Source organism: Argopecten irradians, chromosome 3 (assembly GCF_041381155.1).
Source record: "Argopecten irradians isolate NY chromosome 3, Ai_NY, whole genome shotgun sequence".
Lineage (NCBI taxonomy): Eukaryota > Metazoa > Mollusca > Bivalvia > Pectinida > Pectinidae > Argopecten > Argopecten irradians.
Window position 1 is genome coordinate 34,118,282 of NC_091136.1, and position 24,633 is coordinate 34,142,914.

Genomic DNA, 24,633 nt, shown 5'->3' on the forward strand with positions numbered 1-24,633 from the left:
AGATCCTTTATAAAGTTTTGTATTTTGTATTCTTTTTAGGTTAAACGAATTTCAAGTCTTGTACAAATATATACTGGAAGAAAATTAAAAGAGACATTTTTCAAATATTCTCTCAGTCTTTATTAAACGTGGTTTTTTAATGGAATTTTACTATCATTTGATTGACTTATATATCAAGAGCATAAGTTTGGATTTACAACAAGAAGAAACACATATATAATATATATATTATAATATAACTTACAGAAGCATTAAGGACTTCAAGGACCACCAAATACATATTTCAAGTTGCCATGGAAATTCAATTTTTACCAAGTGATTTTCTAGCTCCACCGTACACATCATTGCGAAAAACATTTCACTGAAGCAGAAGTAAAAATTTTGATAGGTAACCACCACAAATTTCATAGAGGTACAAACAATATAATTTTGGACTTTTGAATACAGTTACCAGAAAAAAATGTATCAATAAGCAATGGTGTAATACTGTAAATGTGGATGTTTTCGTGAGAGCACAATTTTGCAATTTTCATGCAAAAATATGTTCACTGTGTTGTTATTTTTGCAATAGATACATTATCAGACTTTTGACAACAAAGTTCATACATGTACAAAATATGATATGCAGGATAAATTTTCGTGATCAAGCGTCCTTCACGTAATTAGCGTAAATTTCCACGTTTACATTAAGGTTGATGATGACAATGTGTATTTGGTGACCTTGTGTAAATATAGATAAAGTACTAACCAGTTTAAGTTGACAAAGAAACACAATACCATTGGATCACTTACGCTTGATAAATACCTGGGTATCAGCGAGTGATGAAAGGTTTGAAAGAACAATTGGTAGCCTTGTAGAAATAATATATTTATAATATATATATACCAATGCAGTGCTCACTATAACAGAATATTCAAATATGATAATGATAAAAGTCATTTGACATTTTTTCGATTTTTTTTTTCAAAGTTCATGATTTTTTCAAAAGAAAAATATGCAATAGAATTGTTCAGGACTTGACTTCCTTTTCTGTGGACTCTGTCTTTGAGTTGTTGAGTGGGACGTTCTCAGTTACCTCCTCCTTGTCTTTATAGTCTGTGTGGGACATCCTCGAACTTGACGTAATATTGCCGTTTTTGATGTCCTCCTTGGACTGCAGTCTAATATGCAGTGCATTGAAACACTGTTGACGTATCTGTTTATCCATTATACCATACACTAGAGGGTTACTGCTGTTCGCAATGGCAAAAAACACTGTAATAGCCACGTAAAAATCTGCATGCCATTCCAAACGCTTATCCATGGCCCGTACGATACCGTAAGGGAGATAACCTATCAAGATTAGAAGAAATACCATTCCAAACATCTTAGTGATTTTGATCTCCCGTTTGAGCCATTCGCGCTGTCGCGACACTCTTGAAGCTCTTGACGACTGATGAACTTTGATGAAAATGGCGATGTAACAAACAATGAGAATAACAGAGGGCAGCATCATCAGAAACACACTAACTAGAAGTGTGAATGGTCCATAATTTTTCTTGACAATGCATCTTAGAAGTTTCGGCTCGTAGTAGGCCATGTTGCCTAGCGATGGTTGACAGAGAAACAATAAGGGCACAACACGAGCAAACACCAACACAAATATTGTATAAGCTTTCTTTGAAATTATTTTATAAAAATTGTTGAACACAACGACAATAAGGCGATGAATTGCAATGAGTCCTGTATGCCATAACGATGATCCCATCAAAAGCACGCTGAAGTGTGTGGCTAGTTCACACCCTAGCATTCCGGTTGGAAACTGTCCGAGGAAATATGACAGCAGTACCATATTGTTGTTGAAACCGAGGTTGATGATGTCGTTGATACAGAGGCTGATGATGAAGATATTTATAATGTTGCTGAGATCACGCTTGGTGAATATTACAATCATAACTAAAAAATTTCCAAACAACCCCAAAAGTAGAGCAAGAAGCATAATAATACCTCCGATGTGGAGAGCTGTTTGTGATGGCCCGACGGCTCCCATGTCTGTAAGGTTTGTTGAATTAGTATTAGCAAGGTTATTCATTGTGATTTTTGTAAAGTTATGTAAAGTGGAAACATCCAAGGAATCGTCTTTGCCAGAGAGTCCAGCAAGGGACATATTGAACACTGACAAAGGTCAAATCAACACATCTGTAGCCTAATCACAGAGTTTCTGAAGGGATGAACTGATAATTCTGTGTATCCGGTGGAGGTGAAATGGAACACTTCCGAGTGTTAGCCTGTGATCTGTCCCAGATCAGGTGAATTGACATTAGAATCAAAATCATTTGACTGGAAAAAATCAGCTGAGAAATCATAGAACAAAATCCATTTATTGATGGCCGGATGAACGTGAAATGACACTGTGATATTCTCAGTATTGATATGTGTCCAATAGGTAGCCAGAGTCACTGACAGCGTAATCCACAGGATATCACAAGCTTTTGGCATCAACTGCAAGCCAACACTTCCAATTAATCTGGAGGAATTTTCTGGCTCATGGGCGGTGTGTGCATAGCTACCAAAGGGAGAACAAACCGAATCGGTAGTTGACCGTCACTTATCTGTCCGTTTCTGATGTATTTACTCCTGAAATGAACAAACACATTCTATAGTATAATGCATAACAGTTTGTAACATAATCTGTAAAAAAAAAATATTTTGAGAATGAGATTCAAGGATAAAGTTTGTAAAGATTGGACTCAGCAGATGTTGGGTAGACACAAGAGAATCTGTGACAGAGAATACAATATGGTATTGTCGCAATCAATACCCCAATTATTGTGTGCTGTGTACTAAACAGATATAGGCCTATAGCTATGGATGATAGACACATGGGGAGGGGGGAGGGGATGTAGAAGGGGGAGACAGCTTTGTGATGATGGCCATATCTCACCTTTTATCTATAAAGGGTACACAGTTATAACAGTTGCATTGATTCAGTCTGTAATGATAATTCTATATGGTGACAGCAGTGCTAACCTTTTGTGTTATTTAACACACAGCTGCTCCCAAAGGATGAAATCTGCAATATTTCTTCAGTTAACTAACTATGACCTGAATTTGATTAAACGTAAAAATTGATTGAAGATGAAATAAATGGAACTGTGATTATACAATGATTCTGTAAAATGATCATATAGTAGGAAAATAATAAATTGCTTTTCAATTTTTTTATGATTTGATGTTTTTTTTCTTATTTCTAAAATGAAATTGAATATGCTTTGATACGTTAAAAGTCTCCATTAATTAAAAAATAAATAGAGATGTTGTGCTCCTCATAATAATTACAACATATATCAAGAATTTGAGTCACTGCAAAAATGTTGTGTCATTGAAGACATAGGCTAATACGGTTTTATTCTTTCAAAAAATTTACAAATGGTTGAGATCTTATTTGAATCTTAATGGCCATGATAATTAAGGAACATTTTAACTTCACCAAAGTATTTTCCTTGAACTGCATCAGGTTAAATATACCAAGTAAAATCACTGCAACATATAGAACTGTTTTTACAACAAAACTGGATTCAATCTATATTTATTGGAAAAATATGGAAATTTAACAAGATCGAGAGAAAGTAAATTATATTTTTTTTGGTATTGTTCTTGATTTTCCCCCTATTTTCACCTTCATTGTAATAATATGTTTTCTTAATACCAAGCCTTTATTTCATTTTTAGCTTCAGACCACTTTACAGATTCCTAAATCTCCTGTGAAATCATAGAACACATCTAGCTGGCATTATATCATCCCCAAGTGCTACCTTAAGGGTGCTATAAATAGCATAAAGTTTCCCCAAACATGGTCTAATAAGACACCTAATCGAACATCATATGACCACAAGTACGACCTAATTGGTCATTAGCCGTGCAATTGTTGTGTTTGACACTGTCAGACTTCTGGCCACTGGTCAGTGCTTGTTAAAATCCAGCTGCTCTATGAACTACTGATTACGTTAATGTTCCTATTGTTTTCTCAGGGATTGGTTTATTGTACATTATGTATATCTGTGGTTTTAGGTGATAGAAGGCGGAGTCAGTTTTGGAGGTATCTTATTGTTGGTCAATGTAATGTGGGACCTGTTATCTTATTCAATGATGTTTTTAAGTGATTCCAGACGGTAAAAAATAGGTAATTCAGACATTGGCTTTTCGGATGATCGACAACTATAATCTTACAACTGTACATCTATAACAATTTTTTAAATTAGTTTTTAACTAGAGCTCCGGATTTATCAAATAAATTGTTTTTCTCTAGATTTTATGGATTTTTTTTCTGACAAACATCATTGACCTATTTTTAGAATTGTTCCCATGGCCATTTGTACCAACATTGTCGTTCCGCAAAAGGACAGAAATAACCTTGTTAAGTTGTCATTCTGAGTCATTAGAGTAGCTCCAGATATAGATACATATATAGGTAATTTGTGTCAGAAATTGGCAACCAAAGAAAAAATTTTTTGGGCATCATAGCTTATTTCATCAAATTAGGTTTGCATGTTAGATGGAATATGTTAAATCCCCTAAAGAATTTCTTTCCAAATTAAAAAAGGAAAAAAATAAACATTACTGAAAATGTTTGTTTATTCTGTATTCTTATATATATATATAAATATATATATCAGTCCAGAAAAAAAATTCTTATTGTATACTGTTAACAGATCAAGGTGAAGCATTAATGTAAGTATCCAGGTTAAAAACTTTTTTTTTGTAAAAAAAGGCTTCCAGGAGCTTCATGTTGAAGTCTTTTTCACATTATTAAAGAAACATGCAAGAGAGGTTTTCTTTATCACAAAGAGTCAATGGAGATTATTTCTATCACAAAGACATAACAGATGTTTTCTCTATCACAAAGAGCCGATGGAGATTTCTATCACAAGGACATAACATGTTTTCTCTATCACAAAGAGCCAATGGAGATTTCTATTACAAGGACATAACATGTTTTCTCTATCACAAAGAGCCAATTAAAGGAGAGTATTTCTATCACAAGGACATAACAGATGCTTTCTATATCATAAAGAGCCAATAGACAAGGGAGATTATTTCTATCACAAGGACATAACAGATGTTTTCTCTATCTCAAAGAGCCAATGGAGATTATTTATAGCACAAGGACATAACAGATGTTTTCTCTATCCCAAAGAGCCAATGAAGAGTATTTCCATCACAAGTACATAAAAGATGTTTTCTCTTTCCCAAAGAGCCAATGGAGAGTATTTCCATCACAAGGACATAACAGATGTTTTCTCTATCACGAAGAGCCAATTGAGAGTATTTCTATCACAAGGACATAACATGTTTTCTCTATTCCAAAGAGCCAATGGAGAGTATTTCTATCACAAGGACATAACAGATGTTTTCATTATTTAAACTGCTCGCAAACTACTCACACCATTTTCTGTATGTTTAGCAAAACTTGACCATCAGTCAATCTCCCTGATTTAGGTCACATAAGTTGATTGTGCTTGTAGAATTTAGAGTACATTTGTCCATTAAGTTCAATTAATTACGTAGCTTTATTTTTTCAACGTGTACATCATGTACATAGAGACATCCATGTGTAAATGAGGTGAGAAAGTGAATAAACCATTTGAAGACTGGAAATTAGTCTAGTCAAAGTCAGCACCATGTTGACTAGAGTGGAGGGATTACCATTATAAAAAGCCAGACCAGAATGGCCAATTGAAGTCTGCATATATTGTAACTCAAAACTCCACAGACAAAGATTTGACTGAAACAAATAGAGCCATTCAGCCACTGAATCATATTCTGTCCCATACCAACCCTGCTACAATGAATTATCTGGTGTATTACAATGCTAACTAGTTGTTCTCTGGTGATGGGCCCCTTGATTAATCTCTAGGTGCCAGACAGACACTCAGCATTCCCCAGATGGTATAATTGAAATAGTGTACTTTAACCAAAGCTATACCCTAGATGCTGTTAACTGATTTTGAACATCCATCTGTTTGGGAATGAATAAGCAATGCAGCTTTAACAGTGTGGTGAGTTGTCAATCTGTCCTGGGTTGTTTAATTTAGATTTAAAGTACACAAAATGGTGTTACCATCACAGAGTGTTAATATGAGAAGTGATTAACATGTTTGTAATGTCTATTTATAGGTATGTTTGTCATCTACAGGGAACATCCCATTATGAAACTAATTAGTAACTACAGGAGTCTGCTTCAGTCTCATTCCTCAGTAAGATAGAATGGTGAAAATGTAAATAATGGAAAGAGACTCTTCTAGACGGCTGCAGTGTCTCCACATCGATGACTCAATCACTATTAAGATGGTGAGGAATGTCTCAAGTTGATTAAAAGGATTGTCCCCCCTTGGTATCAGAATTAATGCACTCATACAATTAAACTCTTGCTTAGTTTTATGTCTTTCGTGAAGTCAAAAATACATTTTGTGTTTCAAATATTGAGATTTGAATTTAATATAATGAATTAAATACAAAAAATGACACAATGTTGACAGTGATATGATAATCTTTTAGTTAAACTTTGCAGTTATAGATAAATCCAAGTTGAAATTAGTTGGGTCTGATGATATTGGTGATTTGAGAATGTAACAATTGGATTTGACTTAGAATGATCATGATGTCAGCTCCAGCTGTCATTATAAAGCGTAAAATATTTACTATTTTGTAGTCTCTTTATTCATTCAATTCATTCTCAAACAGACTAAACCTAAAAATAAACTGAATTCAGATTGCTTGAACCATACAGTTTCACTGTTAATATTATATGATATGATATAGAATAATATTAAAATTAACGACATTAGAAAAAGCATTTCATACTAAGAAATCTTGAAATATGGTGATGATTATCTGCACACAATTTTAACTTGAGTATGGTTGATATATGGTTTCATGACTACAGGGTTAGGTTTCAATCCTTTACATTTTCAAATGACTCCATGTATAAAAATTGTTGGAATTTTGACCTTATTCTATGTAAAAGACAAGTCACATAAAATAAATAATTTACTTTACAACTTTGGTTTAAGTATCATAATTAGACTTTATTGTCATGCATCAATTTTCTTACATTAAAGAGTATTTTAAGTTTAGATCCTAATTGAGGGGAATCTTGTTATCTAATAGGTTAGATTACCTTTATGCCTTTGCTTCAAATAAAAGAGAATGCAAGGGCATATTAAAGTTCAGAGATAGGAAAGAATAAAATGTTTCAAACAAGTTGATGACTACTTTTGTAATAAACATCATTGTTTTTAATAATGATGTAAAGTCTAGACCATTTCTGTAAGATGGTCAAATGGAAGGATTAGCTTTCAACTTTTCCCTATGAAAAGTCATTCCAATGAATGATTACTATGAATGTTATATCAGAAAATAAAGAAATTGTGATGGAGTTTCAACAAAATATGAGTGTTAAACCAATGAAGAGGAGGATATTGTAAACTTTTTAGAGGGGGAGGGGGGGGGGGGGGGGGGGGGGGGGGGTTAGTGTCATCATGTGGCCAATTTCTTAGAGCAGTATACCATTTCTCTCCTTGTCCTCTACACCACTTCACAGCATGGTCTTATTGAATTGAACACAAGTAGATATATACCCACAATCAATATCATAATCTAGATTAATGGTGGGCTGAAAGGTTTACCAAACCTGAAGCTATTGCTTAAATGACTTGATAGAAGATGAAAGGAAGCGATAAAAGATTGGATAAGAATACTCATTAAGAATCTCCAAGAAATGTTGACTTCTTAATAACTCTTAATCGGCTTCTGGCAGCTTGATAGTAATCTTAGTCTGAATATGAATAGCCTGAGACTCAGAAGTTATAAAGTGTGAAGTGGAATTGTGCTTTAAACCTGGCTGTCACTTAGTCTCAATTTGCCAAAGACAAAAAGCTTACAGCGTCATCGGCACTTTGATTACTGACACTGGTAATGAGCTCTCTCCGGGGAAGATATTAAGGTAGGATTATCTAAAGCAGGGAAAGAAAGCTATATAAAGTGGATAATCTGTGAGATAATTTAAAAATGGCTGGATTATCTGGGGAGATGGATAGGATTATGATGAATTACTTAAGAAGGAAACTTGAGGTTACTTGGTATACCAGTGTATATGAAGGAATGGAAGATCTTGGCTTAGTTTGGTAAATGACTGAAAGATCTTCGAATGGTTTGGTTTGATGATTTTAACATCCTATTAACAGGCAGGGTTATTTAAGGACATACAAGCTGGTTTAGATGGTGGTGAAAAGCTGAAGTACTCAGTGAAAAACCACCTACCAGCTGTCATACCCTTGCATCTGTCCCATAAAGGATTCAAATTGATGACCTAGAAGTGTAGGGCTTTCGGCCACTGACCATCATAGCACGGTTCGAATGATCTATTGAAATAGTTAAAGAAGTAGGAGGTGTGTTGGTGTATTATTATAATTTAGCCATTGGTTTACAGTTCTAGTTTTATGAAGCTCCAGTCAGCGTAAACTACATCTTTTTTTGGTAACAACTTATAGAACTTTACTGATATAAAAATATCACAAGAGAAGAATTAAGATTTCACTTATAAGGTATGAAGTTAACCCATGACAGACTGGTATGTTGAATTCACTCCTAAAGTGTAATACACAATCACTTATTGCCTGGTATGATGGGGATTAGGACATAAATGCCCACATTGTTGACTTAAGACAGCTAAGTGTTGATCAGGAATCAGAGATCCATCTCCTGTGCTCTGAAGCTTGCTTTCTCTAATGTAGTTAGCTGGTGAACGGAGGCCACCGTCGCTCCATTGCCCCTATACACTAACCCTATACCCTGGACGCATGCAACCATAAAATTCCTAAAGCCACTTTGTATCTCACAGTGTTGATATCATTTCTGTACTTTAATAGAAATGGATAAATATTTTCTATAAATCAGTGTAAAATCTATATTTTTTTTCTTTATAATTAAGAATTAGCAATTGGCTCTATCTGAGGCGAAAACATAATAGCCTTGGCTTAAGTTAACAGGAAGCTTCATCAATGAGCTGCACGGCATCAGAATTACATGCAAGGTTTCAAGTGGTGATGCTAATGTTCAATGTTGGGTTTTCTGTCACCGCAAATTAAACTCTAATGGCCTTCTCCAGTCTTTTCATAGTTACCTTAATTTATCTGCCGTCATTTAAAATCTGCATTGATATTGATTCTTGACTTTGACTCCGCAACTAAATGATATCGGTAAACAAATGCACTTTAAACTTCATTTGTTTCAATTGGTTGTCCTATAAAATCAAGTTAACCGATTGAAATAAAAGGACCAAGTTTGTAATTAAAAGTGGAGTAGCTGAACTTTGTTGAAGGTGCAGTTAAGTGGTATGTGTTGTTAAATGAGTTTGAAATGCTCTTATCTCGGAGACCTCTGGTTTATCTCGGATCAGGTTTTGTAAATAACCCTACAGAAAATGACAAACTGCAATCAAAATTTAACACTGATTATACGTTTGTCTCAAAATGAGATCACAAGAAACTTTTTTTCATGCAGACTTCACTTTAAACATTTATTGATATATGTTTTATAAAAAAGTTATTGAAAACTGCATTTTGTATAAATACATTGAAATTTAACCATTTATGCATAACACAAAGAACCAGATAAGACTTAAGATATTTATTAAGATAGCCCGAAGACTATAAACCACAAATGATACAAAATAATATTAAAAACTTTGGCGTATATGGGGCTACTCACTCAGTACAAACATATAAAACTGACGCAGTACACAAACTTAACTCTGCTTTATGAACAGAGAAGCAAGGTGTGTACTAAGATAGTAGCTTGACTCTGATCTAAGAGAATAAAATAGCTAGACTCGATAAACCCTAGAGAAGCAGAAATAGACTCGTTAAATCAGAGAAGCAATAGCAAGATAAGACTGCCGCATGCATCTGTGAGAAACCACTTGACTCAGAAGATTGACTCTTACTTAAAGAAGTGATTTGACTCCAGACTACAAGCGATAACTGTGAGAAACCACTTGACTCAGAAGATTGACTCTTACTTAAAGAAGTGATTTGACTCCAGACTACAAGCGATAACTGTGAGAAACCACTTGACTCAGAAGATTGACTCTTACTTAAAGAAGTGGTTTGACTCCAGACTACAAGCGATAACTGTGAGAAACCACTTGACTCAGAAGATTGACTCTTACTTAAAGTGGTTTGACTCTGAGACTGCCTAGGGCATGCAATTACTTAACTAACACAAATAGTTAAATAAATGTTGAAGTTATATTCTAATGAATGGCAATTGGGGTAAAAAATTCCCCTGAATTAAAAGCCTAAAAAACCCTACTAGAGAGAGTAGCCCAACTTAAAAGTAATGTGAATAGGAGCAAGATAATTCCAAGCAGTCCATCTCTGGTTTACAAGTTAGAATCCCATATCAGGTAGTTGCCATGTACTGACCTTAGGCTGATAATTTTTAATCTGGGTACTCCAGATTTCCTCTTCCACATAAACCTCGTGGACACAACCTTCAATGACCTTTGCTGTTGATAGGATGTTAAAATAATTAAACCAAATCCTACCACACCATGGTTTACACTTAAGTTACTATCATGCTTCATAGTTTTATCTACAATACTAAAGTGTGAACTATACAGGTGATAAAGTTAACTATTAGGACTATAATATCAATATCTCGCAAAATGTAATCAAAATGTCCCATGTGGTGTCAATTTAGAAAATATATATTACAACATTTAATGGAAATGCATAAAGTTCTGATGTAGAAAGTGATCAAATGTGGTTTGATTGGAATCAACAGTTGACAAGGTTTAGATATAATCAAGTGTAGTGTGGTTCCAAAGGGAATTGATAATGGAACAAAAGAAAATTGGTGTCACTTCCATACCACTGAAGGCAAGTGACAATTAAAACTGTCTTTGTCATTGTAGGAAAGAGGACTGGTCACTTAGGATAAAGGACGGGTCATGTAGGACTAAATAGGACTGGTAAAGGACAGAGGACTGGGCCCAATTTCATAAACATTCCTTAACTTTAATGAATTCCTTAACTTAAAAATTCCCCTAAGAAAACACTAAACAAGTTAAGAAAAAAAAAATAAGTTAAAGAGCCTTTCTTAAAATCTGTTATGCTTTCCTATGGAGAATTTTAAGATAAGGAATTCGTTAATGTTCATGAATCTGCGCTCTGGACAGGAAAAACAGAGAGGACTGGACTTAGGATAGAGGACTAACACTATAAGGTCACGACTAGGATTTAGGACTGGTCACTTAGGATAGAGGACTAAGGTCAGGACTAGGATTGAGGATTGGTCACTTAGGATAGAGGACTAAGCCTAAGGTCACAACTAGGATTGAGGACTGGTCACTTAGGATAGAGGACTAAGCCTAAGGTCACAACTAGGATTAAGGACTGCAAGGATAGAGGACTAAAACTAAAGTCACTAGGATGAGACATCAGACTAGGATTGAGGACTGGTCACTAGGATAGAGGACTAAGCTAGGTCGACTAGGATAGATGAAGATGAGGACTAGACGTCGACTAGGATACGCAAGGATAAGACTAGACTAGGTCACGACTAGGATAGATGAGGATAGAGGACTGGTCACTTAGGATGATAGATAGGACTAAGACTAAGTTCATGACTAGGATTGAGGACTGGTCACTTAGGATAGAGGACTAAGACTTAGTCACGACTAGGATTGAGGACCGCATGGATAGAGGACTAAGTCTAAGGTCACGACTTGGATTGAGGACTGGGATTGAGGACTGCAAGGATAGAGGACTAAGACTAAGGTCACGACTAGGATTGAGGACTGGTCACTAAGGATAGAGGACTAAGACTAAGGTCACGACTAGGATTGAGGACTGCATGGATAGAGGACTAAGACTAAGGTCACGACTAGGATTGAGGACTGGTCACTAAGGATAGAGGACTAAGACTAAGGTCACGACTAGGATTGAGGACTGCAAGGATCACGACTAGGATTGAGGACTGCAAGGATAGAGGACTAAGACTAAGGTCACGACTAGGATTGAGGACTGCATGGATAGAGGACTAAGTCTAAGGTCACGACTCAAGGATTGAGGACTGGTCACTTAGGATAGAGGACTAAGACTAAGGTCACGACTAGGATTGAGGACTGGTCATGAGGGTTGATATTGATTATGTGGAATTGTCCAGCTTTCTACTGGGGCCTGGCCATTAATTGGGTGACATTGGATTTCAGCAGGTCTCTGATGCAATTCCTACACACCAGACAGAAAAGGATGACAGAACCATCATCGCTCTGTAACCATGAAATCACTTTGTAGGTTTCCCCCACCACACACCTCCATATATAGATCGTCTGCAAGACATCAAAGATATCTCGTAATTGACTGTCTTATATTGTCACCAAGAAACTGTAATAGATTTTGGTATATGTATCTAGCATTATTTCTTTTCAATATAAAGTTTGTAAGATATCACCAAAAGTCATTGAAGCATTTCAAAGTAATATGATTCAATGCTACTTTTTATCAAAGATATCTTTTCAATGACAATTTTTTTCAGCAAATCTGTTTGAAAGATATTTTCTTTCAAGAATGGTATACTTTTAAGATACACCACTCACATATTTATTTTAAGGAGAAATGTAAAAGATTGTTGTTTTCAAAAGCTAATTGCTTTCTGCAAAGGTATTGCCTTCATTGTACATTTCAAAAAATGTTGCCTTTAAATTATTTTACTAAAACTGAAATTTTCCTTGATTCAAGTCACGACAGATTGATGAATTATTTGACATGATACAGAGCCAGGCAATATTGCTAAAGTTAACATTTAGTGATAGAGATGTAAGGGACAACAACAATTCAGCTCGGTGTCAAGGTCATTTCAAGTGGAATCCATTACTGCCACTCATTATGTAGTCAAATTCATTAAGGTTTAATGATACAGACGACTCTTGCTCATTTCCACAATAACAGTAAATTCATTAAGGTTTAATTATATAGACGACTCTTGATCATTTCCACAATAACAGTAAATTCATTAAGGTTTAATGATGCCGCCATCTTGTTTTGGGTAATCAAATTTCTGTAATCCTCACTGCATGCTTGTCACAGATAAGGCTTTAATAACGACATTTAATTAGCTCTGAAGGCATTCTATACACATGTTCTTGAATGTTCCAACATTGATCGTATTAAAATTTAATCTTTGGTAGATGGGGAGACATGGCATAAAATTCATGATAAAAGATTTAGGTTAGAATTCATCCTTATTCATCCAGACAATAGATTGTAGGTAACAATGACCTTCAGATTGAGTACACAGGTCAAAGTCATTGTCCAATTTAATCAAAAATTTGAAATTGAGTATTTATAAATTAAAGATTAATTTAAAGATTTGAACCAATATGGTTAACATATAATTAAATATTCTTAAATGAATGCATTCTTTCAAATTTGGAATGATTGCCTTTGTTACATTTGCCGTGACACCATTGTTTCTGTTTACTAATTGTGGTGTGTTTAGATTATTTATGTTTAAAACTTTTAAAACTTTTGGTTGCTCAGTGTTATAAAAACTAGAATAAAATTTGAATGATACATTGCACCAAAATGTTATGTTTCATAGTTGAAAATAATAAGTAATTCTTCATATCATAGATTTATGTTGCAGATAAATTTTGTTCCGTAAGGTTTTGCTGATATTTGCGGTGTGTGTTAGGGAATGGCTCATGATTATATCATTGACTTGTAGTTATTTCTGACACCCAGGGAGATGCGATTCTGATCATTTCATGTGCACCTGAATTTACCACATGATACAATAACGATTTTCCACATTTTATCCCATTTAATTGAGACAGATGCCTCACATTCAAACTTCACTGTTATCATCGTAGATCTGAAAATGAGGGGTGTTATGCAACAGCTGATGCTGATATGGCGAAAGGCATGTTTTTTTATACATATGATCAGCGTAAATTCTCAACATTTTGATATGAAAACTTTTAAAGAAAATTTACAAGTTAAGATAAAAAACAATCCATAACTGTCTTTATCAAATATTATCGTATTGATGGCACCAGGCAATAGAAAGTCAATCTTGGGTCTGTAATTTGATTTGTGACGTAACAGATTGTTTATACTATCAAGTGATACTTCATGTCTGAATAAACTTTTAAAGCAATTTAAAGAGAAATTCTCTGAAAAAAATGTTCCTACAAATATTGTTCTTTTACCTTTGTTACTCATTTCTCTGGAGCACTGTTATATTCATTTTAAAAGAGAGAACTTTAAACTTCGAAATGTCAGCATATCTTTTATGACCTTTGGTGTGGCAGTTCGTTGAAGAACTTTCTGAAGGTTGTGTCGGTATATAGTCTTAGGGGATCCATATACTCTGAAATACTTTATTTTACATGCTTTTTTTCTGCTAAGTTCTAAATTTTTGTTTTTTTTTGTTTTTTTTTGCTTTTTATCTTTTCGGAAGGTTATTATTTCTTTAGGAGATCAATAAAAAAGTGGATTCTTTCCAAAAATGGAACTGAATGAAATATTTAATGGATTCTACACATTTGTCTTAAGAGAGCTCTAGAGACTTTCATAAGCTTTACTTGTTCTTTTCATCTCATAAACATTCTTTTGGATTCCATCATCACATGTCTCGATTTACATAGAACTTTTCAGATTTACATAAAAAGCAACAGATTGTTAAAATTTATATCTGTGTGGGCGTGTGAAATTTTCCAATGAGAATAACGATGTGCGTGCAGTTACTTCCAGATCCTTTCAAAATAAACCTTTTCTGATATATTTCAAAATCTGAACTGCGATTAAAGTATAGTGAGAAGGAAGTTGGAGAAAATTTTGCTCTAATGATAGTAATTATTTGAGCTGTTATTTGATGTATATTTTAAAGCCAAGAAACCGACATCCTGCCGTCACCATGCAGCCCTAATGAAGCCCTTGTGAACCCTACAATTAAATCCACATGTCACCACAATGGGTAATTGACAATGATGCAAAAAATATCTCACTGTTCAAGACTTTTGAGGAAACTGATGTCTGGTGATCCATTGAAAATGCCAACAGATCAGTCAAACCATTAGGGTACAGCATGGAATGGCAGTCATTCATCTTTTCAAAGCTTATATTTCAAAAAGGAAGGCATTTATAATTCTAAATTTGAACCAGCATCTTCCTAGATACAGACCTATGTAGACTAATAGGATACATTCATTCATCTTAAAAAAGATAAAGACTGTATTTCAACGAACAATGCTTTTATAATTCAAACTTTGAAACAAAATCTTTCTAGCTACATAGATATATAGACTCCATAATGATAGGGCTTCAATCTATAGAGCATTGTTAAATGGATGGAACTTTTTACTGAATATCTAAAAGATGTTATTTTAAGAACTCGAAGATAATAGCATTGCTATTGAATTGAAATATTCATTTGGACAACAAAGTGGCATTAAGATTTTAGACTTGTAAAGGTAACCTTTGTTTGATATGAAATCTAAACCATTATGTAAGTTGATAATTATAATGTTTTGTTAAAAAAGTAGCCAGTAAAAATATAATTGCAAGCTTGAAAAGTCCTCAGTTGTTAATATTCCTTTAATCTAGTCATAAAAACTAAAACAAATGTGTATCTGTTATCTTTAAAATAATAAAAAGCATAAAGCAAACAGCGACTTAGTAGCTAGTCACTCTCCACTGATTTTCTGTTGCATTACAAGGTTTACTTGACTATGTTCTTGTACCATACACAAACGTCCTTGACCATTCATTCTGTCTCACTCAGCTCTTAAAGGACCCTTGCCTTGCATTGACTGTTTTCTCCCACTAATGGCTGCCCTCCATCTGACCATGCATGCAATGCCTGGACATCAAAAACCCTTGAATCATCAAGTATGCAATTAATTCAATAGCACAGCTACCCTCTTCACTGCCAAACAATATATATTGCTCTCTCTGACTTAAAATTTAACCTTTGTTAAAGCAAACCTTGCTAGCTTATGTGAAATCACCTTTATTAGGAGATTTTGATGATGTCTTAAAAATATATAATAGCCTGATGTGATATTGAATGCCCTGATCAATGCTTTAGAGCCAATATAAATTTGAAGTATTGAAGGCTTATATATTGGTCCTGAAATTCATACAACATTATCAGGACATAATTATTCTCTAGATTTTTATTGAGCTCCATGTTGCTCTCTGTCCTTACCAATATAGGCAGGTAAATGTGATGTTCCCTATTACAAACCAAGTAGGGTTTAGCGGAGTATGAGGAAATGCTGCTATCCTTCAGCATGTTATAACTTGTATTGAAATATTAACCTTTCTCTAAATGTAACTGTTAAGGAGGAGGGGGGGGATAATCAATAAGGAAGCTGTGCAAACATCGTCACTGTACATACAGCCATCAGAATTCTGATGGATTTGTCAAAATGAAGAAGACAGACAGAATATATGTATATATGTCTGTTTTTTCCCTTTTTATTTAAATTTACATCATATTTACAAAGCAGGTATTGATGATCGAGTGACCCTGAAGTTTTCATTGCACAATGCTAACAAGTCTGCTATTACTTTCCACTCTATGAAGGACATCGCAGCTATATATAACTGTCTCAGCATTTTAGATATTGTTGTACATTAATATCGCCATGGCACAGTTTCTCTGCTCAAATGTCCAATATATATTGATAAGATTTGTTGAAATTGCAAAAGTTTCCTCAGAATAGTTGGCTCTAGACATTCTTGAAGCCAAATTATCAAACAAATGTGTGGGGTGATGGTAAATAGGAGTAGGCTGAGAGACATAAATCTAGTCACTGCCGTAAACATGAAGTTTATATGAGAAATGGAAGTGATAGCTTTCGATCCATAACGGTATAGGCCATGTAGGAAATGTTCTGTTGCTGGGCAAAGGGTTTCATTCCATTCACAACACATATATAACATCACCTAGTTGTAAATTTGCTGGATGAATAATATTATATGCTTGACGTTAAAGGAATCATAACTCACGTCATATCCTATCATATATAGTACATACAAACAAGTATCCAATAAACTTCATAACCTTTTTGGTCATTTGTTCGTACCATATTGACTTGATAGTACAACGTACCACTGACCTCAAACTCTTCAATCCCTAATGCAGGGCATACCAAATTCCAACCAATCAAAGGGTAGTACAGACCAAACACATTTTATATCAGTTATTTTTACACACAGGGCAAGTTGTGTTGAAATAATCATTTGGTACCCTGAGAATGTGGTCTTTTACAAACTAAGCAGGTGGTCTTTATATAGAGGTGGTCATAAAGGCAAGTTTGACTGTATATTTTCTTTAGTGATTCTGTGTCAGTACCTGGAATAGCCAAAATAGCCACTAAATTTCCTGAAGGAAAACACTGATAATGTTGTAAAAATGCATATCTCCAAAACTCCGGCGGAATCTTTATACAAATTGATGTACATGTAATATCAGGTCCCCGTTCTGGTTTGGAATGAAGGTACACCGGTACATTACATTACTTAGCCAAATCGTTTAAAATTTTGATGATACTATTCAGTGAGAATATCTTCACACAAAATTCAGCTCCACTTTGGAATGCAATATGGCACTTGTGGCTGTAGTCTGGAGTCTGACTAGATAATTTATAAAAGGTCGTTTAGTAGTAACAAATTGAATGTAGCAATTTGAGTTTCCAGGAAGGCGATGGCGTGGTTTGAAGTATCCCTCTGCTAAATGGCTGGATTAATGGAGACATTTTATGTGAACTGAGTAAGATTTGTCTGGGCTCTCAATGTCACCCGTTGTCTTCGATGAAATGACGGACAACAAAACAAATTATCATATTTGTCCAGAAGAAAGTACATCTGAGCCACTCCCCATGACAGTGATGAAATGTAGAAGACAATTATAAGGGTATACATTTAGATTTAAAACCAACCTGTAAAGGACGCTGATTTGTAGACATAACCAATTAGAATGATTAGTAAGAACTTTCTTTTTACAAGAAGCAAGTCAGGTGGACATAAAATTACCTTTGACATAATAAGAGTATGAAAGATTGTACAATACAACACCTGATTGGATCAAGAATGAAGAAGAATAAGACACCTGTTTGGATCAAGAATGAAGAAGAATAAGACACCTGTTTGAATCAAGAATGAAGAAGAATAAGACACCTGTTTGGATCTAGAATGAAGAATCAGACACCCATTTGTATCTATAATGAAGATTAATAAGACACGTACCCGTTTGAATCTAGAATTAAGAATAAGACACCAATTTGTATCTATAATGAAGATGATGACACCTGTTTGGATCTAGAATTAAGAATAAGACACCCGATTGGATGCCATGTGATTCCAACTGTAATGATTTGGATTGTACAATAAGACACCCGTTTGGTTGCTGTTGGCGCCTACTGAGTGAGGACCGTTGTTATCAGTTCAGACCTAGATCACAGTAACTCAATCAGCTCACAATTACAGAGTTTTAGCCTTGTTACCAAGAGGAGCTGTACTGCTAGAAGAATACTTATACAATTATACTGCCACAAGAGGTTTTGTGACAGGACAAATCCCTTTCAATTTGTCATTATGTGTTTGCTGGATTATTTTTGGTGTCAGTGTACATAAAGAGGGTTCTGGCAACGACAAACGACAATTATGGCTGGTGTACAAATTGTACTTTGATAAGAAATTATGGTGATGTACAGGAAAGGATCCGCTACAGATAAACGTTATGCTTATCTGGATTCTTCCTGTTGTCACCATTTGTCAGTATAATGTTCCGGCAGTCAACATATATAGAAACAGAATCCTTACAAATAACTGGATAACTAAATTGATATATTACTATTGTTCTACAACGAACATCCATTCCAATTACCATTACACTATACATATATTGATGATCAGCAAGCAGCATTATCCTTTACTTATACTACAGATATGTTCCTGTAACACGAAGCCTCGGGATACTACTTGTTTTATTCCAAACATTTTATAACAAAAAACAATCCGATCAAACAAAAAGAGATTGTTGTTTATGGTGTGTCTGTCGGTATGGTGTTGATTATTAGTGACTGAATTATATGTCCCAATCTTAAAGATATTAGAGGCAGACATCACAACATTAGTTGAAGCCTTTTTGTCTGATCTACAGATAATCAACATGAACATTCTTTTAGAATGCGTTTTACATGTTTTACTATCTCAAAAAGCCCTGATAATATGTTGAGTGTTGTTACAAATCTCTGATATCAGACTATAGCATTTGAGAGGCCAAACAGGTTCATAGATTAAACAGATTAAAAATTCCCTAGTTTTTACTATATTAGCAAATCAAAGATGATGTCATAGAAAAATGCCTCATTCTTGACATGCAAAGCAAACGTTGAAATCTTCAACTATGTGATATATGATCTCAAAGTCAGGAGATATTGGTTTTATTGTTGGACATGGACTTTATTTACCCAAACTATCATTTTGTATCCTCCTCTTCATATCCAGATTCTATAGAATGATTTAGGACTATAGTAGCTTATAGCATCAATGTAGTGCTTAGATTGTCCACCTAATGCTCTTTCAAGCGATCTTCTTTTGTGGATCAAGATTTCAATTTAAGATTTTATTGACAAAAAGATGTTAAAATGTCAATAGGATTAGACATCAGGCATAATGAGTCTATCTTAGTCTTCTCCTGATACAAGTGATACAAACAAAACGAATTAAACATGAAACATATTGCCATTGTAGTGTTTGTGAAGGTAAGCTGAGGTAACTCATTGACAAAGTAAAACAAATGAAAAATCTTAAATTAAAAAATGGTATTTGATTAGTCTAACTCAATGACTTAAATGTGAGTTTATCTCTACCATTTAATTTTGTGTACACCACAGTTGACAGATATGCCTACATGAATGGTTTAACATTTCAAAGTTAAAAATATTTTGTTGAAATTTGAACCTGGTATAAATGCATGATTTTACTTTGAAAGTACCAAAAAAATCCCCATTTTATTCATACATTTATTTAGTTGTGAGGAATGTAGACGAAAATTGTTCACGATAACTTCAGTAGATGGCCTCCTTGTGACAGATGTGACTCCATGATATCTAATTTTAAGTCTGGTCTGAAGCAGATGAAAACTTCTAAAACAAACATCTTGTGTGTGTAAACTGTTACATCTTATTGCTTTAGCAGAGACAACCCAAAATGGAGAAATATTTGATGGCTATTTTACTCAGCTGACTCTACTCAGCTCCTTTCCCACGATAAGTAAACTTGTGAAAGATCATTTTGTATCATAGCTCATTAAAGCTATAAATATAATTTCCAAATTATTAAATTTTCAACAGTACCTGCAAGTAAATTCAAAACAAATTAAAGTGTTCAAAACCATCATTTAAAACTTTAATACATATTGCATTTTCTTTTTAAGTAACAAGATTATTTGATATTTTTAAGTTTGGTATTCCAATTTATTTTCTAAATCTAAATGTTAAAGGTTTAGATTTTTTTGGTTGGGAATTATCTTATTCTAATTTACTTTTCAACTGACGGTTGATTGATCTGAAAGTTTTACAGTATATGCCTTTTCAATTCTCAATAGTTTTATGGCTCAATAGTTCACTGTAAGTGTTTGAGTTCATGACTGTAAGTGTTTGGGTTCACTTTGAGTAGTTGAAGGAATATGCACTCTGAGTGATAAATTAGTTGGGGTTCACTATGAATGGTGGAAGTTCACTATGAGCGATTGAAGTTAAGATATGAGGGAAAAAAGTTAACTCTTAGTGATGAAAGTTTACTCTCAGTAGAATGAGTTCACTTTGAATGGAAAGAGATTACTCTGAGTTAATTGAAGGAGTTTATTTACTTTGAGTGATAATTTAACCCTGAGTGATGAAAATTAACTCTCAGTCACTGGTGCGAGTTCACCTTCAAGAGTTTGAGTTCACTCTGAGGTGAGAGTAATAGTGATGGGAATTCACTCTGAGTGAGTGTTGGTTAACTATATGCATTGGAGGAGTTCACTATTAGTGGTGCAGAGAGTTTGCTCTGATGACCAAGAGTTCATTCTTGAGTATTACTGGGGTAACTTAGTTCTGAGTGATGAGACTTTATTCTCAGTGGGGCGAGTTCATTTTCAGCAGTTGGGGTTCACAGTAATAACTCAGAGTGATTACAATTCACTTTGGGATGAGAGTTTACTCTCAGTGATGGTGTTCACTTTGAGTAGTTAGGGTTCACTCTGAATTATTACATAGATTTGTAACTGAGTGGTGATAGTTCACTCTTAGAAATGGGAACTCATTTTGAGTGGTGAGTGGTCACTCTTAGTTTTGGAACGTCACTATGAGTAAATTGAATCATCAGATGGGTTCTGCACTATGATTTATTTATTTAAGACTTGCTCTTGTGTTCTGCCACTGATTCAGACTAACATTGACTTCAAAAGCTTGATACATTAATCTATAGAAGGTAGATTTCTAATGAAAATTTTTTACAGAAGATATTGTGCTGATTTCTTAGAAATGATTTAAGTGTTCCTTAAAAAATTAACTTCTTTTTTATTGTAGTTCCTCAAGCTTTTTACATAAGGCCAAAAAAAAAATAGTGTATGTTTCAGCTACCCCTACCTACCCTAGTTTTTACCTCCGACCCTACCTATTTTATTACACTTTTTCAAAACAAAAATGTAGTGTATAAAGTTTTCAATTTAGGTTTTTACGCTGGCTTTAAGTTTATCCAGATAAAGTTCAATTATGGTAATGAGAAATAAAAGACTTCTAGCCAGCCTAAAGCCTGAAAGACAAATTACTTTGTAATGTATTAATAAAGCAACTCAACTCTTCCCCCACCTCTCCTAATAAAATAAAATAAATTCTCGACCGACCTACCCTATATTTTTCAGTCATGTAACCTGAAACATGCATATAATTTTTTTGGCCTGAACACTGTGCATGATCTAAAGTGGCATGTCAAAATCATTTCCTTAAAAAGCTAATGATCCAGGATGCATTTATTGTGTTCTGGACCTAAAATGAGCCCTTCATATTTGATGTAATTCACATCTCTTTATGCTTCAAATTGATTTTAACATAAGGTTGTGACACTTACTGATAAGAAAAACTTTTTAAATCAAATGAAAAATTGATGGAACAATATACAATTGTTTCCTGAAATCAACATTTCTTTTTCTCAGTTAACTTCTCAAAAAGCTTACATTAAAAACAAAATAGATTAAAAAAAACTCACTCAATGTAATAAATATATATTAAGGCCTGGACATTTAGAGCTGTCTTCATTTTTGGACTGTCAAATTAATGAATATGACAGTTTGATTTGTTGAGTTTAATACCTAACTTTATACAATTGATCAAACTAACAGATGAATGCTATAGATAAACAGCCATTACACCTTATTGATTTACTGAGGTTTTAAGGATATTGACATTGAAAAGCATTAGTTTTAATATTTCATATTTTCATAGAAATAACAATTAATTCAGTAACTAAAACTTCTTATATCTGGAGTGATATTGATAAATCTAATTATATAAATATCACTTACTTTTTACTTAATTAATTCTTAAATATTGCTTTCAATATACACCGCAAAACTAATGATTTACAACAGTTTGTATACTTACTTTCAAGAGAACCATTTCATCCATGGGTTTTCTTAGTCCAAATATATCTGATCACTTCCAGAAATGATATTATATATCCTCCTTCCACCACTGGCTGGCTTGGCCACAGAATCTGTATATGGAATGTCGGTCATCAGTGTAACCAACAGCTTACACCAATCAGACGATGTTTCTCTGAACGATTTATCAAAACTTTTTTTAAATTTTTTAATTAATAAACACATTGGAATGTGACATAACGCCCAGGTTTCAAAATATTCATCAAGATTAAATGAGTCTGGTAGTTTACTCTACGATTTGTGTGGTGTGATATTGATTTTATGAAAACAGTAAAATAAAATAATAAATAAAACAGGAACTGTCCGGTAGGTGATTTGTAATTATTCCGTCACTATTATACCAATCCGACCAAGTACATCGTGAGGACTAGCAATGAGCCAGCCAGTTGATGGTATCAGGGATAGCCACTTCACTGGCTGCAGCAGACCTTGTGTGAGCTTCGCTATCCTTACTGGCCCTTTAATCCATGCCACACGTGCAGTAGTCTTTGTTTCATAGTACTGTCACCGTGGCATTGGTAGGCTCAATTCAAGGCAGATACTGGTGCTTCAGACAAGCTTGGAATTCTGGTCCTACTGTGACTGCATGTCTATAGTGTTACTAGGGAACTGGTCATGATTCGACTTTCATTGGTGATCCCTCTGCTTTCTTAGCAACCATTGGCTCTGAGCTCTGGGGTGTGGGGGAAAAATCATGTAGGAACACTCTAGAGATGACTGCTTTTGCTGTTTTTCACAAGCTGTTTAACACAGCAGTGGAAGAGCAACACAAACGATTTCAGCCTTTGTGAAACATTTAACACTGGCACGACCCGCAGATGAATTACGAGCTATCCTGACTAAAACTATGATGTATGTATCCCTCTGAACTAGATTGTGATCATTTTTGTATTGCGATATATAAAAAAAAACAAAGTATGTTTAGATTTAAACACCTACAGATAAACAGGAATTTTTTCAGCTAAGCAAGATTTAATTTCTTTTGCATGATTTACAAAACATTTTTTCGTGTTATATTTTAATGAAAAATACTAGAATCTAATCATACATGGTTCCTCTCCATCAATTAATCAAATATGGGTTCATAATACGTATTGTTTTGTCACCTTTCATAGCTATGTAATTGATATTTAATATTGACAGATGATTGTTTACTGGTTTTTTATGTTTTCTAATTTGTTGAAAATATTATAATTAAATGTTTCATTTATTTTTATCTGTTCAATATCTGGTTCAGTAATTTGGTAAAAATTGATGATCAAACATACCATGATTACTATTTATCGATTTTTACCTGTTCTATTTAATTAAAAGATTTCAAACAAGGTATTTAATTATGATAGCTAAACAACAATTGGTACAGAAACCAAGCCCTTTGAAAACATTGTTTTTTAGTCATCCTATGACAACTGTTGCATCACTAAAAATTTCTGAACATCTATTGGTTTTCATTTTAATAAAATGTGTTACCAAATGGTTCCTTTAATATGCAAATACGCTATTGTTACAGGTATCTTTGTAGCCTCTTTGTAGATTTACTAATCCTTGCTGTCTCCCTACTATTACTCTTTTCTATCCAACATTTCAGAACCGAAGTCCAAAATTGCTGTAATATCTATCAGTAATATTAGTCTAACAGGCCAGAGTGAATAATGATTAATTCATAATAGAATAGTTTACCCCCTTCAGGGTGAGACCATGAATGACATTGGTGTGACATCAATTCAATATTGCTGTGACGTCATGCTATTGTTGTTATGAAGTCATATTCTCTTAGCAAGCCTTGTGTTTGTCAATTAAGTATCAATCAAATGGAGAATCCCCTGTCTCAATGGGGGAATGAAGGATTTTTTTAACCTTACCCT

At 34.1% G+C, this 24,633-nt stretch overlaps 2 protein-coding genes across 2 annotated transcripts in view; one reads left to right on the forward strand and one right to left on the reverse strand.

Annotated features, from left to right (window-relative positions):
* LOC138319642 (UDP-GalNAc:beta-1,3-N-acetylgalactosaminyltransferase 2-like) overlaps window positions 1-24,633 on the forward strand; it is a 247,000-nt gene that overhangs the window by 80,994 nt on the left and 141,373 nt on the right. The gene's annotated exons all lie outside the window — the stretch shown is intronic.
* LOC138318330 (melatonin receptor type 1A-like) lies at window positions 116-23,458 on the reverse strand. Its single transcript, XM_069260602.1, has 2 exons — window positions 22,710-23,458; window positions 116-2,617 (listed from the first exon to the last, which is right to left on the reverse strand). The coding sequence occupies exon 2, from the start codon at window positions 2,145-2,147 to the stop codon at window positions 1,011-1,013; it is 1,137 nt and encodes a 378-aa protein (XP_069116703.1). The 5' UTR covers window positions 2,148-2,617; window positions 22,710-23,458; the 3' UTR covers window positions 116-1,010.

Coding starts and splice junctions, on each gene's coding strand:
- LOC138318330 (XM_069260602.1), bottom strand. CDS start 2,147: ATGTCCCTTGCTGGACTCTCTGGCAAAGACGATTCCTTGGATGTTTCC.